Source organism: Podarcis muralis, chromosome 9 (genome assembly GCF_964188315.1).
Source record: "Podarcis muralis chromosome 9, rPodMur119.hap1.1, whole genome shotgun sequence".
NCBI lineage: Eukaryota > Metazoa > Chordata > Lepidosauria > Squamata > Lacertidae > Podarcis > Podarcis muralis.
In genome coordinates, this window is record NC_135663.1 from 38,224,992 (window position 1) to 38,241,782 (window position 16,791).

The 16,791-nt window shown below is 41.2% G+C and overlaps 1 protein-coding gene across 4 annotated transcripts in view; it reads left to right on the forward strand.

Annotated features, from left to right (window-relative positions):
* The window catches only part of ARHGAP10 (Rho GTPase activating protein 10), a 106,429-nt gene that overhangs the window by 77,888 nt on the left and 11,750 nt on the right, over positions 1-16,791 (forward strand). For all 4 annotated transcript variants that reach the window (XM_077934089.1, XM_028745222.2, XM_028745220.2 and 1 more), the window contains exons 19-22: positions 641-791; positions 9,353-9,512; positions 14,628-14,762; positions 16,143-16,222. In XM_077934089.1, the coding sequence (XP_077790215.1) occupies positions 641-791; positions 9,353-9,512; positions 14,628-14,762; positions 16,143-16,222 (526 nt within the window). The remainder of the gene's footprint in view (positions 1-640; positions 792-9,352; positions 9,513-14,627; positions 14,763-16,142; positions 16,223-16,791) is intronic.

Genomic DNA, 16,791 nt, shown 5'->3' on the forward strand with positions numbered 1-16,791 from the left:
TTAACTCATAACAGAGATTAGCTGGATGCCCCTTGGCTGCAGCTGGATTTTGAAACCTGTATCTCATGCTTGTGTGAAGCTAACCAAGGGTTATATTCATGTACCAATAGTTAATATGTGTCTTGTATGATCCAATTTGAGAAAGTTTAGTAACTTGGTAGGTGTGGGGAATCATATTAAAGACATGATTCCACAAATCATATTAAAGGCAAAATTATAAAGAAACTATTGTCTCATGTTTCTATCATCCATTTTGATAATTACTATGAAAGACTTGGCTAAAATATATGGGCCAGTGAAATTTTTGAACCAGTGACCTTGCCTTTTGTGATTCATAAATCTTATTTCTGTGGGCCCTGCCAGCTGGCAAGAACAATTGCACATACTTAGGTTTGTGGATTAAATGATTTGCAGAACAGTTGATGTGTAGATGGTATTTATGCTTATTTATAAATTTGGTTTTGTTTTTAATTTTTTAAAAAGAATAATGGCACACTCCCCATGTTCAAAGAATAGTTTTGGCTTCTTCATGCCTGAATAGCATCCAAGACAAATGTTAGTTGATAATAGTTTACAGTTGCATTTTTACAGGTTGCTGTTCATAGCAGATAATTAATGCCCTTTGTGCTCTTCTTTGCAGATTTTTCAAACTCTGCCTGATGCCACTTTCCCCGAGCCAATTCCTGTGTCGGTATCTCCTCCAAATGCCCCACCACGACAATCAAGAAGACAAGGGCAACGTAATAAGAGGCCCATTGCTGTATATAATCTCTGTCTTGAGCTGGATGACAGTAAGATGTTAATTATATTTTCTATCTTGGCAGCAGAGTTGAGTTGCAGTATATCTTGTGTCATCAGGGCAATCTACAGTAGTTTTCCATTTCACAAATTCTATTATCTCTTTCTTTCTTTTTTTAAATTGGAAAATGGAGAGAGGAGGCAGGGAGAGTACATTCTTGTAACTTAGTACTGTATATATCTGGAACTTCAGGAGAACTTTCTCATTCCTCTTAACAAGGGATTCAGTTTTCTTTTAAGCTGAATCTCTTTGACCTCTGTTGACAATTATAAAATTGTAAGATAAACGGAAGATATGAACCAAAATGTTAAGCAGATTTGCTTGAATTAGGAGAATGAATGTACAGTACTTGAATGCTCAAATCTGGACCAGAATCCAGTCTGGCAAATAGTAGTAATATTGACAGCTACTAGCCAACAGGTAAACAGTTGACTACCAAGAGATAAAGCAGGATATGTTGGATCACTGGGCAACAATTTTTTACTTTTTGAATGTTGTCTAGATTTCTACAACTGATTTAGGGTATTTTTGCACTGCTGAATCAGGAAATGGCATCTGTTTCTCTCCATCAGGTCAGGTTTTTTTCCTATGTTGATTTGAAAAAAATCAGATCTTGTGACAAAATCGATTACATTTTTGTGGCATTATCAGCTGATTTTTGTCAACACATATCATCCTAAATATGTTTTTAAGAGAAAAAAATGTTTTTCCAACAACATATATTGATTACCTGATAGAAACATCAATTACTGTAAACTGAATGGTGGGCATTGATAAAGGTAAGTACACGTAAATTGCATGTTGATTCACCATTTTTCAAACTTCAGGGCTTGAACTTCCGTTTCTTGGAACTCCTGGAATGCTCATGGAATGACTACAGAGTCCAACAGTAGTCAGCCATCATGACTGCGTGCCAGCGACCCTGATACCTGGTCTCCATCTCTTTCATGTCGTGATGAAATCTCTCCCCCTGCTCGTCACTCATTGAACCCAGGTTCTCAGGAAACCAGTCCATATGTGAAAATAGGTAGTGCATCTTGATGCTCATGTTGCAGCCCAGGTTTCTGAAAGCAGTCAGCATGTTTTTGACAAGTTCTGCGTAGTTTCTGGCCTTATTGTTGCCAAGAAAGTTCTTCACTACCAGAACAAATGCCTTCCACGCTTCCAGTTCCACTTCGTTCATTGAGTTTCCGAACTCTGGATCTCTGATGAGCTGACGGATCTGAGGACCGTCAAAGATGCCAGCTTTCAACTTCTCCATGGTCAATCCTGGAAAAGCCTGGCACAAGTAAGTGAAGCAGTCACCATCCTTGTCCAGAGCCTTGGTGAACTGCTTGATTAAGCTGAGCTTGATGTGCAGCGGTGGGAAGAGTATTCTATCTCTGTCCACCAGAGGGTTGTTGATGACGTTCCTTTCTTTGCAAGGCACCAATTCCTCCCGCACAGGCCAGTCCTTCTTCGTGTAACTCTGAGCACGGTCCCTACTATCGCACATGCACAGAAAACATGGGTACTTGGTGAAGCCAGACTGTTGTCCCAACAAAAAGTTCACCATCTTCAGGTCAACAAAATAAACCACTTATGCTGATCATAACCAATTTTCTCCAGCACATACTTCACCGCTTCATAGTTCTCCTTCAGTGTACTCGAGTGAGCCAGGGGTATAGAGGCAAACTGGTTGCCGTTGTGTAGCAGAACACATTTCAGTGATCGCTTGCTGCTGTCAATGAACAGTCTCCAATCTTTGGGTTCGTACTGTGGCACTCCAAGCTTGAGCAGAAGCTGCACAATATCTGCACAGTACACCAAGTCCTTCTCTTCCGAGAAAAAACGGAGGTACTCTTGATGCCTGTTGCGGAAGAAGCTGATGCGAGCACTGTCAGAGAAGAGGTTTTTCCCCTTCAACCTGGGTGCCAACAGTTCGGCAGAGTCCTTTGACAAGCTGAGGTCGCGAACTAGATCATTCAACTCCTTTTGGGAAAATGGATGTGGAGCATCATCTTCAAGAACCACTTCTTCTTCTTCATGTCCTTCAACACTGGAGGCATCTTCGTCACTAATGTCAGGAAGTTCTCCGAAGATAGGCACTGGAATTTCATCACAATGAGCTACAGGACGACGTGCTGATTGAAGATCAGGATACTTGAGGCTGCTCTGGTTCTTTCTGTTGATCCCAGTCACATCAAAAGCGCAGAAGTAGCAGTAAGTGACATGGTTTGTCGGCTCCCTCCAAACCATGGGAATTCCAAAGTTCAGATTCCTCTTGCCATTGGTCCACCCACGTAGAGTCTCGGTGCATGCCTTGCACACCATGTGTGGCACCCAGGCTTTATCCTGGTCACCAAGTTTAATACCAAAATAAGCATAGTAAGCAACTTTATGCTTTGCTACACCAATTTATGGAAGATTTCGAGGTTTTATGACTTCAAACTGATCCCTTTTCGACATAATCACCCAGAACTATCGGACCTGAATACTTCTTGTCATTAAAATAATCATTTCCAATCAAAACAATTATTCAACATGGCATTTTACCCCCACCAACTTCTTCTAAAATGCTCCACACAAGCGTAAGGTAAAGGTAAAGGTACCCCTGCCCGTACGGGCCAGTCTTGCCAGACTCTGGGGTTGTGCGCCCATCTCACTCAAGAGGCCGGGGGCCAGCGCTGTCCGCAGACACTTCCGGGTCACGTGGCCAGCGTGACATCACTGCTCTGGCAAGCCAGAGCCGCACACGGAAACGCCGTTTACCTTCCCGCTGGTAAGCGGTCCCTATTTATCTACTTGCACCCGGGGGTGCTTTCGAACTGCTAGGTTGGCAGGCGCTGGGACCGAGCAGCGGGAGCGCACCCCGCCGCGGGGATTCGAACCGCCGACCTTTCGATCGGCAAGCCCTAGGTGCTGAGGCTTTTACCCACAGCGCCACCCGCGTCCCTCCACACAAGCGTACATGTGAACAAAAACGTTAAAAAAACGACATGTGGCCATAGCTCAAAAACTTGACCTGATTGAGCAAAACCAATGTGATTTTTGGATTCAGCGCATCAGATTCGTCCTAAATCAACTGAAAAACCGCAGACAACAAATTTGTGGTTGACCAGTGTAATCTGTTGTGATTAGAAAGGATGGCATTTGTGTTGTTTTCATACAGTCTTACCCATTTTCGTTTCTTTGTGGGCATGAGCTGTTCTTGACAGGTGTTTGAATGTTTAAATTATTGCATCCTCTTTGTCTTGTTTCTCCCTATATCATTGTTGAATTATATCTGTATTTAAAGTAAAATGAGCTTGGTGTACATGGTATTGTTTCTAGCATGGAGATGAAACTAGAGGGTTTTTAATTTTAGGATTTATGTAGACAGATGGAGCATATTGATAAACTTATTAAAATCAACTGCATTTATTGATGAATAAAAGGTGCAAACAAAAGTTGTGAACACAAATTCTAAGCACATGCAGAACAACTCTGTCAGACTGCTAGCTTTAAAATATAGATGCACATGATATTGCTTGCCTCCTGTACTTTTTCACTCTGTCTTAAAATAGCTGATTCCCCCCCTCAAAAAAATTATGCATGTTCGTGTGTTTTAAAAAAACACAATTGCCACATGCACACTGTAATATTAGATTGGGTGGGAAATTAGTATGTGCTTTGTTTATGTATATTATAGTGACATAAGTTATTTTTTAAAATCATGTTAGGTGTTGATTTTGTCAGAAGTATCATTTTAAATTAATTTTAGACAGGTTAGAAATGTTAGCCTGTTGCAGCAGCAGCATTGTTGTGGCTCTTTAAAGGCTAACTGGTTCGTTGTCTTTAAGTTGCTAGCTAATTTTGAATTAAGGTATTGGGCTTCACAGCTTATGTTTACCAAGAGTTTCAAAACAATGGCCTATTTTTAGACCATGATGTTAAACTCCTGATATTTTGAGGACGCTATAAAAGCTCAGTAGTACCTTGAGAGCTGTAAATAGCCTACATGCTTGGCACCCCTGCTTATTAATATATTTAGGAATATTAAAACAGGAACAGGTTAAAGGTTCTCATTTGCCATTAAGAGAATGGTTAATAGCAGTTGCTGAAATTCTTGCTGAGTTGAGTAGCAGATTGAAGCCTTCATCCAGCTTTTTAAGGAAATTCCTCTCAGCCAGCTTCTGTCCTTGCATGTCCCTACCCAGCTCCCTGTGATAGCATTCATAGCCCTTCCTCTTGCTGAGTGAACCTTGCACCTCCCTACTGAAATAGAATTCTGGTCTCTACAGCTCTGAGGCAAAGTGGGGCATGTGCTTTGTTTCCCATTTAGGCAGTAGGTCAGACTAAAAGCTATTAGTAATACTGCATAATATTACAAGAAATCGCGAAATACCTTTGTTTTAACAAGTCGCTGTCATTTTCCTCTTGTCTGAGATAATCAGGATTGTGTGCTCACCCTTCTGTTTGATAGTGTGTGTGTGTGTGTGTTTCTAATTGATAACGCTCCTGCATGCCATTTTAATCTCAATTTAGCATGGCGTTCCTCTCCCTGCTCTGCTTGTATCTGATTTCTTTTTATACGGCAACCCTCGGATCTATCATATCTTGGCATTTTAATTATGAGGTCTAAATTAACACCCTGGCACAATATCTGTGACTCTGCTGTGAACTCTCTTCAACAACTTGATGAGATTGTGATTTCTTGATCCTTTTATTTTTAGCTGCCTCGATGAGAGGTTCACATAAGAGGAGGATGCACATCTGTAGGTTCTTTTTATTTGAAGATGCTAGGCGTGGCTCGGTCTTCTTGCAGCCAGCCAATTGCCTTGTAATGCAATTCCTTCCTACTATAGAACAGAGGTTCTTAGCGAGCAAACATGCCTTGGAGTGAAACAAGGCTAACATTTCAGGAGATGAAGCAAGTGCCTTTGTGAAGCACCTAAGCAGCAAAAACTGCCGAGGCATATGCAGACCATTCTTCTTGTGGGAAATGAGTGGTTTTAGCACCTAAGCTTCCAGCCCCTGCCCAGTTACCATGTACTCCTGTGAAGTAGGCTGAGGCAAGTTTGGGGTAGAGATGGGAATATCAGGTAATAGATGGTTGTCTGCAGGAAGCTGATGTGTATATGAGGAACAAGCAGGAATGTGTATAAGCAGATACAAGAGGGCAACCTGAAGCTCTGCCATGGTTTTAAGGAGAGGTCTTTATCTTCACAGCTGAATGGGAATTTCTCTATCAAGAACAGGACTTTTACCTGGTCCTGTTCAGGCAACAGGACTCATACAATGAGTACAATGGGAGGTTGCCACCTGCCCTCTCCAGATGGCTACCTGGTCACTTTACCAGACTCAGGTGATTGCTTTGAGGATACTATGTTCCTTTGAGAAGGAGATACTATGTTCCTGGGAGAAAAGTGCAACAGAACCTTCTTTTCATCCATGGCTTTGCATATCAAAGAAGTAAAACAGACATTGCTAATTAAGCTAAAATATGTACTGCAGATACTGAGCCCCTTAGTCCCATATTTGGAAAGAATTTTTTTGTCTTGATGAAGGAATTAGATATCTGGTACCCTCTTCAGCCCTAAGACTTGCAAGGGAAGTTTCTAACTCACCAAAGGTTTGAGACCCATCGGCTACCCTCAGCCGGTTAAGCTGGCCAATTGAAACCATTTCCCTGGGTTGTGGCTGCTGTCGCAGGCTGACTGCTGCTAGGAGCTACAGGTGAGAGCTGAGTGCAGGATTGGGACCAAAGGTGGACAAACTACCCCAGAAGGAGCACCACATGTCCTTCACCAGTGGTACTAACTCTCTCCTAACACTCCATTTACCCCTGAATCAATGTAGGGTTTTTATTCCTGCCATAATGACTATCCGAGTTACACATAGTTGCTTTCCGACAATTCTCTTTGGGAAAAAAGGTAGCAAAGGAAATCTTTACGAGAAGTTATCTGCTTTTGCTGTTGTTCCTCTCCGGACCTGAATTGCAAGCCGTTTATTGAGTGAATGGTACAGCCCCTATGCAGTTTTTTCTTTTCTTTTGAAGGATTTGAGAATGCTTTGCAAGAGAGGGGAACTTCCCTTTTGATGTCTGCTGCTGTTATGATATAACCATGCTGCTTCACACTGTAAATTAATTTGCTTTGACTTGTATCGACACTCTAACCTAATTCGTCTTTCTTGCTTCTCAATCTAATTCATGTTGTCTGTCTTCTGTTGACCTTTTGGAAGAGGTTTTTGTTCTTGGCATCATAATGTCACTTAATAAAGGGACATAAATTTCATACTCTGTGACTTCTTTTCTTAAGCTTATCCAGATATCTCAATGCAGCTGATTCTGACATTCACGGTTGCAACATATTATTATCAACCTGTACACTCAAAACCTGCAGTTGTATCTCTTTTGCCACTGGTCTGGAAAATATTTGTGAAATTTTGCATTTTAAAAAAAAGAGCTTTCCACAAGTTCATGTTGTTATGACTACATTCCGTTTACATACTTCGCTTAATGAATATTAGGGTTGAATGACGTGTCTGCCACCCTGTTTGAAGCCAAAAAACCAGGGTCTCAATCCAGCTCTACTAGTGTCAATACTGCAGTCTGTTACTGTCTACCCTGAAGTCCTGTTAAGGTCATTGGGACTTGTTTCAACTAAGAGTGCTTGCAATCCCTGGTCATATGCAATAGCTAGTTGCCTCAGGTAGGGTGAATGTCTCTATCTGCATCAGAAGATGTGGTGCTGGATTACTATCGTAATGGCAGTGCATATGGAAGACTGCTCTCCCTTGCTGGAATGGGGCCTCGGGTGCTAGTTTCATTGAGCTGGATCCAAGGACGGACTTCGGTAATATGGCACCCTGAGCAAGGACAAATTTTGGTGCCCACCCCCCCAATATTTCTTCTCTTCACAATGATTCCTTTTGGTACTTTCACTAGGTGCCCATGTAAATATAGGTTTTATTGTTATTGTTTTGTGCCCCCTCGTCTTGGCGCCCTGTGTGGGGGAACAGCCCACAGTTCCTTAAATCTGATGCTGCTATGAGCAGAAGGAAGCTCACACAAGGAGGCTTTCCAGTCACCTCTCCCTTTCAAGAATTAACAGTGTGGGGTGTGGCATGTGGGCTGCTGGACCAGGAGAGAAGGGAATCACATAAATTGCACGATGTGATAAATGGCACCACCAGATTTTAGACCATTCCTCCTTTCTCAGCCGTCTGCACCCCACCTTACTTTGAGTCCCCCAATCCCTTTAGAGAGACTTTTCAAGGGGGCAGGATAAGACATTTAATAAAGAGTTTCGGCCGCTATACCCCCTATAGGTGGCACTGAGTCTGAACTGAGGCAGCCACCTATGCTACTGTTTTAGATTTTTCTTGGAAATAAAGTGGTCTGTTATGCATCCATTTTTGGCCTGGTCTCTCTTCTGACAGTTCTCTTCCACGAGCTGTGTGTTCCACACGTGGTAGTTAGAATGCAGCTCTTTGTTTCCAGTGTGCGTTTCCAGGATGAAAAAAGCAATCTTGTGCTGCCATTTGCACATTAACATGATTTTAAGATATGAATATTAATCTCTGTGTTGGAAAATAATAATAATGAGCAAATTACTCTAAAAGATTAGTGTATTGCCGCTTAATCTCCTAGAATATGTTTCGTATTGTGACATGTGTACCTGCAAATTAGATGTTGGAATATCACACAATCTAATTTACTACAAGAGCTCTTGTCATGCCATGCAAATGGGAACTGCAGCATCTAAAAATCAGCAGCTCAGAGCGTATGATGCACAAAAGCAAAGTAATGGATCTGATGTGCCATAGTGTGATTAGGCTGGAAATTGAATGCAGCATTTCAGAAACTATTGTTCTACTCCTCAAAGTTACCTTGAAGTACAAGCTAATTTTGCTTATCAGCTACTCTAGGGTGACATATTCAGATCATTTCCCCTCCATCAGTGTGTTTGGTTTTGTGTTATTGTAAGTAGTCACATAGTTACTGTGTTTCTTGGAAATTACCAGGAAGATTGGTGCTGGTGTAAGGGGTATATATATGTGGAACAAATAGAATGACCTCTTGATTGCCCTTAAATGCCTTCAGACACTGCCTCAAAATCCTGTCAGTGCAGCCTGTTCACTCAGGGTACTGAAATAATTGACCAAAGAATAATCAAGTAATGTACCTGCGTGTGTGCTGGCTTGTAGCTCCTATTTAATGTTGCATGTCTGATATTTGCTGGATTTGGATATTAAATATTAAATTTAAGTTGTTTGGTGACAGCCATTATGAACATTACTCATTTTTCTCCAGATGATGCCACAGTTATGTCAGTGGCATGTGCTATCTTTATGGGTGAAAAGCTGACACGTGATTTTCCTCCAGTTTTAGTGAGCAGGGGTTTCATGAATAGTTAAATTTACATTTCGCCTGAAGCCAATTCTAAGCCAGGGTCGTAAGTCATTCACTAGAATGTGTTTCAAAAAGAGTCCTAGATTTCTGTGCAAGTATTCTGTGTGTTGTGTTTTGCCTTCATTTAGTATCCTTTCTGTATATTTCAGTATCTATATTTCTCACTCATTCTTCAGGTGACAGTCTTAGCCCTCCAAAAGAATGCACACCCACTGGTAGCATGGATTCCTTGTCTTCTCAGTCTCCTACGACTGCTGCCCCCAGCAGCCCTCCAGAGGCAGAGAAAAATCAACTTGTAGCTGACAGTGGTGACATAGCAGACGGGACAACCAGTCTGTAAGTATTCGTCATTTCAAAATTTCCCGGCATACCGATTTCTTGTATTCACAAACCCTAAATAAATTGGAAAGCAATATTTGCCTATTTTTAAAATCTTTTTTGGGGAAGCAGATTTTCTGTTCTTTCTAATGAAAATAAAAGGAAAAGCATGACAATAGTGCAGCTGCTCATGTTACTTTTGATTATTAAAGCTCATGTTGCAAGACATACATATATACATACATAATTATATTTATATGCTGCTTTTCCATAGTTAAAACCATGCTCAAGGCGGTTTACAATACGAAATGGCTTACAACATGAAAAAAGACACAATTACAAACATAGCAAAAGTAGTCATAGCAATAAATAAAACATCAAAAACTACACAACCAAATTAAACAGTTTCCACATAAATCACAACACAATTTAAAAGATACCAAAAGTTAATATGAAAAGCAGCAACAGCCCCCTCCCAACCCTAAACAACATGCAAACCCAAGACAAAACACTTGTACTACATGGTGTCTCCTATAAGGTACACTTACAAATAATAAACGCTTCTGGTGCAAGTTCTGATTGTTGTAAAGTATATCAGCCAACAGCATCTGAAATGAGGTTGGACCATTTTAGAGAACAATAGTGACCTTGTATGAAAGAAATATGGTAGAATTCACTATATCCCTGTTCCTCCCTGCCTGCCTTCTTGGCAAAACAGTTCAGGGATTCAGGCAGTCTGTGCAATTTCCACCAAGACACACACACACACACACACACACACACACACACACCAGCTTAGTAAAATCCCCCCCCCCCCCACTTTTCCAAACTCCTTTTTCAGTTCTTTGTGCACATAAAGTGGGGAAACGCTTGACCCTAGGTTTGTTTTGCATTTGGGAAAATGCATCAGTATCTTAGTATGTTGGAATAAGAAGTGCAAAACATTTTTGTAATTAACCTAGAATTATTATAAAGGCAAGCAGTTGAGGCAGTGTAGCGTCTCCCTTGTCCCCCAATAATATGGCATCTGAAAGTTCAACCCTCTGTGCAATCATTTGGAAAAGAGAAATGTGGAATCACAGTGGCAGTCACAGTGGAAGATTGAAGACTGGTGCAGTCGCAATAGCATTTCTGTGCTTTGTAGCCCAGGGAAACATTCTATTCTGGGCTAAACCTTTTGTAGAAAGTGAATAATACTAAGCCTTTTTAAAGAAGTGAATCTTTTACTGCAATTCAAAGCACCCAGAAGGAAGCCTATATGGCTGATTGCTTGTTAAAAAGTTGCTGCTATGGCTTTTGCTCTTTCTTGTGTTACGACAAAGACTTTAGCTGATCACACAATCAGATTGAACTGGTTTTAATGCCTCTAAAAATTTCTATACAGCCAGTGGCCTCATTCACCATGGTAAAATGGCTTACCAAAAACATCTAGTCTTGGCCACAGTATGTCACAATCCAAAGTCCCTCCATAAGGTCTTCACTCAAGGTGGAATTTTGAAGAAATTAGTAGGCAAGCCCCTTAAACTGTGTGACAATACTTTGAAAGTAGGGGCTGGATTTGAGAGCTCAGTACTGACCTTGCTTTCCTTGTGGGTAGATCTGGCACCAGTGTTAGAAACTGAGATATGAAAGCTAGGAACTAAATGGCACCTTAAACCTAGGTTATGGGTGCAACAACGTAATGTCTAGGCACACTTTTTTAATAAGCTGAAAATGAATGAACTGCAGCTAAAATATTACGCTCATTTTTCCCATGGCCCAATCCTTCCCCTGCCCACCCCTCTAATATTCTTAAGAGGGTCTATTCTCCAGTCTTCAGAGAGTAGCTGGAAGTGGGGTGGCAGAAAGTGGGGAGTCCTTTCCTTCCACTCTGCAGTTTTAATCTGAAATCTTAGGCACAGTACCCCATCTAGAGCTCAGAAACTACTTGCGTTGATGAAATTCCCTGTTGCAAAATGCTCCCAGAACAGTGGGAGTTTTGAACACTGTCTGGCACTTAATAGTCTTTTTATGGGGTTGGTTTGTCTTGGTGGGCAGCAGAGCTATGCCATACTACTGCTCATCATTGATTGAATTGGAGAGATGCTTAGGGGATTAAATCTGTATTTTTTAAAACATGCACGACTCTTTGGGCAGGAGGGGGAATAGTAGAGGAATTAGGCCTTCCCATGGGCGCAAATAGGTTTGAGTTGCTGGCTCTTACAGGAACATAAGAAGTTGTCTTATACCAAGAAACATCACTGCCCTAGTTAGCTCAGTATGGTCTGTACTGACTGGCAATGACTCTCAGAATTTCAGAAAGGTAGAGGTGCCAGGCATTGAACTTGGGACCTTCTGCATTCAAAGAATGTGCTGTACCACAGCCTTTCCCCATAGCAAATATTTTTTTTATCTTATAAGCTACCCTGTATTTTTATAGCCCTTGTATTTTTGAAACACCTTTACATGTGTGTTGTGCAGTTAATAAAGCTAACATTTAGTTCTTAAATTGTATATTACTGCAGAAACAATGGCATTTTCGTGGAGGCAGGCAATTCTGTTCAAGGGTGCCAAACGTATTAGTTTCCTTACAAGATAGTTATTTGGGAACTGAAAAACGTATCCCCCTGATTCTCAAATAAAGCAACTCATTTAGTTAGTAGTCTGCTGGATTAAATAACTTCTACTTTTATTTCTTTACAGCTAAATTATAATTTTCAAGTGCTTTAGTGTGGACAACTGCAGCAGAGTTACACTTCAAATTTATCGCTAGACTGGCATGAAAGATCATTGTGCTAATGTGTTAGCTGATTCACTGAGAGGTTTACAGTCTACATTTAAAGAAAGTATAGCAGCCTAGGCTGGCTGTGCTGCTATCCACTGCAGTATTTTGTGCATGTCTCAAGCACTTCATGTGGTGGGAAGCCCTGTCTAATCCTGCTCCCAAGGGGGATTTCTCCTTTTCATCCAAGTAAAGAACTTCTGCCCTTGAGTCATGGTCAACCTGCTGCAAAATTCTAACAAGAGATTTAAGGATACAGTTCTTCCCTATCCTTATCCCCAGTCAACAGCAGAAGTTCACATACAGCATGGAATATTTAATATGCAAGACGCATCAATTTCTTGGTGCCTGTATAGTTCTTTCTGGATTGCATATTGAATAGAAAGTGCATTATCTGAGGTTTTATAGTAACAGCATTTTAAAATCACATGAAGTTCCATGCCCATTGCGTGCCGACTTTGACAACTATGACAGTTCTGCTAAACAAGATGGGTTTTTTACCGAAGAGTTGGTGTAGATTCCTTCTATGGCCTCTCTCCCTTTTGCATCTTTGCTCACAGATTCTTGAGATAAGAGGTTTCTGTTTACCAGAGTTACCTTAGGAACAAGTCAGATAAACATCCAATAAAATCTTTTTTTCAGGAGTTGTTTCCTGAATATCAGTAAAGATCTGTAGCTTATTTTCTGCCAGGTTTCAAACCCCCACCCCCAATGACTTTTCTTGTCAAGGAAAGATGATTGACAAGTGTGTGTGGTCCCCCCCCCCTTTGAAGACAATGTTACTGCTTCCATTTCGGCCACCCTCTGCATTCATCAGTGATAGTTTAAAAATGTACATATGTGCTCCCACATTTCTAATTAAGAACTTTTAATATGTTCTTAACTTATTGTAACATTGGTAATCAAAGGGATCTGTCTTTTCAGGAATTGGTTTTACCATCACATATTCCAAATGAGTGTATTTAGAGAGTCAGCTTAGCTGCAAATAGTCCATGTTGCTATTTCACAGACAGAGTCCTTTTCACTTGCATCCAGGAAGATTTCACTTCTTTCAGAAATAGAGCTTGTCTTTGCCGCATTGTAGTCTGTGAACCCTTCATATATATCCACAAGCTGTATCTGACAGGAGCACTGCAGTGATTTCTTCTACAGCAAGACTGAATTTCTCGTAAAGCTGGGGAGAAAGCAGCATGGAGCTCAAAGGTTTCTGCCCTTTTCAAGATTTATTTTGCCAGTTGGAAACTGTTCTAAATAATAATCAGTTTGTACTATTCCCATGAGATAACATTTGGCATGCACTATGTCACATGGCATTATGGCATGTGAATGTAAATACAACGAGTGGAATTCATCTAACACACCCTGTCAGAGAAGTCCTGCACAAGGACTTCTGCTTGTGCAATGGGGCTTACCCCTTCTCCTTCCATGTGTATCCCATGTGCCCCCTGAATTTGGCTTTTGGGGTTCAGAATAACCCCCAGAACAGCAGTGGAAGGAGGAAAGAGCAGCAATCACTGTCACTTCTCCTTCTCACTTCAAAGATCTGGGCTAAAGTCAGTTTAGGGCAAATAAAGTTTTAATTACATGAAATATTGCTCTATTTTGGGAGGAGGGGTTATTTTTTTAAAAAATCCAGTCTCTCGGAGGCTGTAGAAGTCTTTAAAAGGACCTGGTAAACCAACTTGAAATATGAACTTCACTTGAGCTCAAGAGACTAAATACTAGAGTTTAGATGGCATCTCATCACTCTCATGGTTGCTTTCTCTTCTCCTTGCCACTGCCATGCAACTGAGTGTAGTTTCTTTAGAAAGAGAAGGGAATCTCCTTTTTGAAAGGAAAAAAAAGGTCAAAATGGGCTGATAGACTGTTAAAGTTATTCATATCTCCTTGAGGGATATTAACCAGTGTTCATGGCACTATAACAGCCTGTAACTCCTTGTTAGACAAGCTATTAGCAATTGTTTGATGTTCTCAGGCTTTCATTAGAACACACTGGCTGCCAACTAACCCTGTTCAGTATAAATGTCAGTATTTAACTCAGCCTCTTTATTTTATTTTGTCTAAGAGCATTATATGGTTCACACACAGCAATAAAGCTCAGTAAAGAGTAAAATCATATTTGCCTTCATGATACAAACAGAAATGTTTCCTTTATTAGGAGGGTTGCTATGATTACTAGCTTTTTGTACAGACCTGGTGGCATATTTTAAAACATAATATAAGGGCAAAAAAAAAAGTGTAGTGGGCAAATGATGTTAATGACTTCACGGGTCTAAAAACTTAAGCTTGCTATTCACAAAAGTCCACTACTGAATGGTATGAAGCTGAAGATACAAATGATTAATGTATTGCTTGAAAATGTCTTCCTTCAGCTCCAGTGACATTCATTCATCAATGGTCTCCTGGATGAAAGCGCAGGCGTGTACAGCATCTACCTCGGACACACCAGCATCATCAACGTTCTCTTTTCCTTCCCCTGTAAGAGAGACTGACAGGCCACCTGGAAGGTAATATTGTGCTACTTAGTTAATTTTCTGTTGCTAACTCTTGTGCTATAATAAAAGCAAAACATGGAGGTTTGTTTGTTCCCTTGTAAAGATGTCTGTACGGGAGTCAGGCAGCATGGTAAGCAACCAATTTTTAAATATTAAGTTCAGTAACTTACGGAGATAAACAAAAAAATTTACCATTCATGATACAAGAATGATTTCTGTATTTTGGTGTGTGGGTTGTGCATCAAAGTGAAACAGGAGAAAGAGTCTAAATAAACCTAAAGCCTAGACTAGACTGCCCCATTATGGGCCTTGACTGTGGCTCCCCCCATAATGAGGTAATTGAATCGAACTGGTAGTGGCGAGAGGCAAAGTAATCTCCACTCACTTAAACTAGCATTTGGCGCTGTGGGTTAAAGCCTCAGCGCCTAGGACTTGCCGATCGAAAGGTTGGCGGTTTGAATCCCCGCGGCGGGGTGCGCTCCCGTCATTCGGTCCCAGCGCCTGCCAACCTAGCAGTTCGAAAGCACCCCCGGGTGCAAGTAGATAAATAGGGACCGCTTACCAGCGAGAAGGTAAACGGCGTTCCGTGTGCTGCGCTGGCTCGCCAGATGCAGCTTGTCACGCTGGCCACGTGACCCGGAAGTGTCTGCGGACAGCGCTGGCTCCCGGCCTATAGAGTGAGATGAGCGCACAACCCTAGAGTCTGGCAAGACTGGCCCCTACGGGCAGGGGTACCTTTACCTTTACCTTTATCTTGGGCAGAACCTGTTCATGTTGTGTGAAGCAGTTGCATTGTGCATCATCTCTTTGAGTGGAACAGGAGCTACCATGCAGCAGCTGAAGCTGCCATTTTCATCAGGTCCCTCTTTTCCTCTCCCTCAACGTTAATTTTGAACAGAACCGCTAGTAGTTGTACAGGGAATATGTAATTTCTCCAGTTTTAATAGCCAAATTACTTACTTGTAATCTGTTAAGTACCAGTTTTGGTTTATGCCGATCAGCTGCTTTATGTGCAAACCAGAATGTAACTTCCTAACCTAAGGGTAGTAATATGTATTTGAACAGAGATGTAGTAGTAGTTATTGTCCAATAAAACATGCTGTGTTTTTGCATGATTGGAAACATAGACTTTTGCATGGCTATATTTTGTGTTAAATGCAAATTAGCACCATACATAACCTGCATTAGTCAAGTTGTTGATCAGATGGCAGAGTAATATATTTCTCATAAAAGGTTTTTGCTGTCTTAGTACATTTGACTATTTGAGCACATAGAACTGCCCCCCCCCCATATAGCTGTATGGAGAATGCTGTGCAAAATTAAAAAAAATTAAGCTTGCAAAAATGTTTAATGCTGACAAATTCTTTGATATTCTTTCATTGTTGTCACCAGAAAAGCAAGAGCAGTGTATCCATGTGAGGCGGAGCATAGCTCTGAATTATCTTTTCAAATTGGGGCAGTTTTTGAAGATGGTAAGTATTATCGCTTTCGGGGCCAACTACAATCAAATCTGTTGAACTCTTAGTATGGCTTGCAAAGGAATGGTTTAAACATATATCTCCTGAGATATGGGGGGAAGTACCTGTGCCCTCTTTAAAAAATGGTGTCATAAGGAAAGCTACTGCCAAATCCAGGGCTGAGGTAGATTCTTTCAAAAACCAAGTCACTATTCATGGTGCGGCAGCAGGAGACTGCACTGACAGCGACAGAAATATCCATTAGGTGTTCATTCCAACTTCAGTGTCTAAAGGCCTGAGCCTCGGGAGTTTAAAGGTAAAAACCACACAGAGGAATTCTTCACATACAATAGCCACAAGGAGCTGTGAACTGGCTCCTTGTTCATTTAATTCTGCTCTTCAGCTGCTGCTTGAAAGCTGCCACCTGCATGCTTTACAAGAGAACTCAGCTTTAACAGACAGCAGAATCTTCACTGATAAGTTATGACCCAGAACACCTCTGTTCAAAGCCATTGCAGAAATGCCTTCTACACCCTTGCCCTCTCATATAGAAAAATACCAATTCATTCTTTATTAATAGCTGC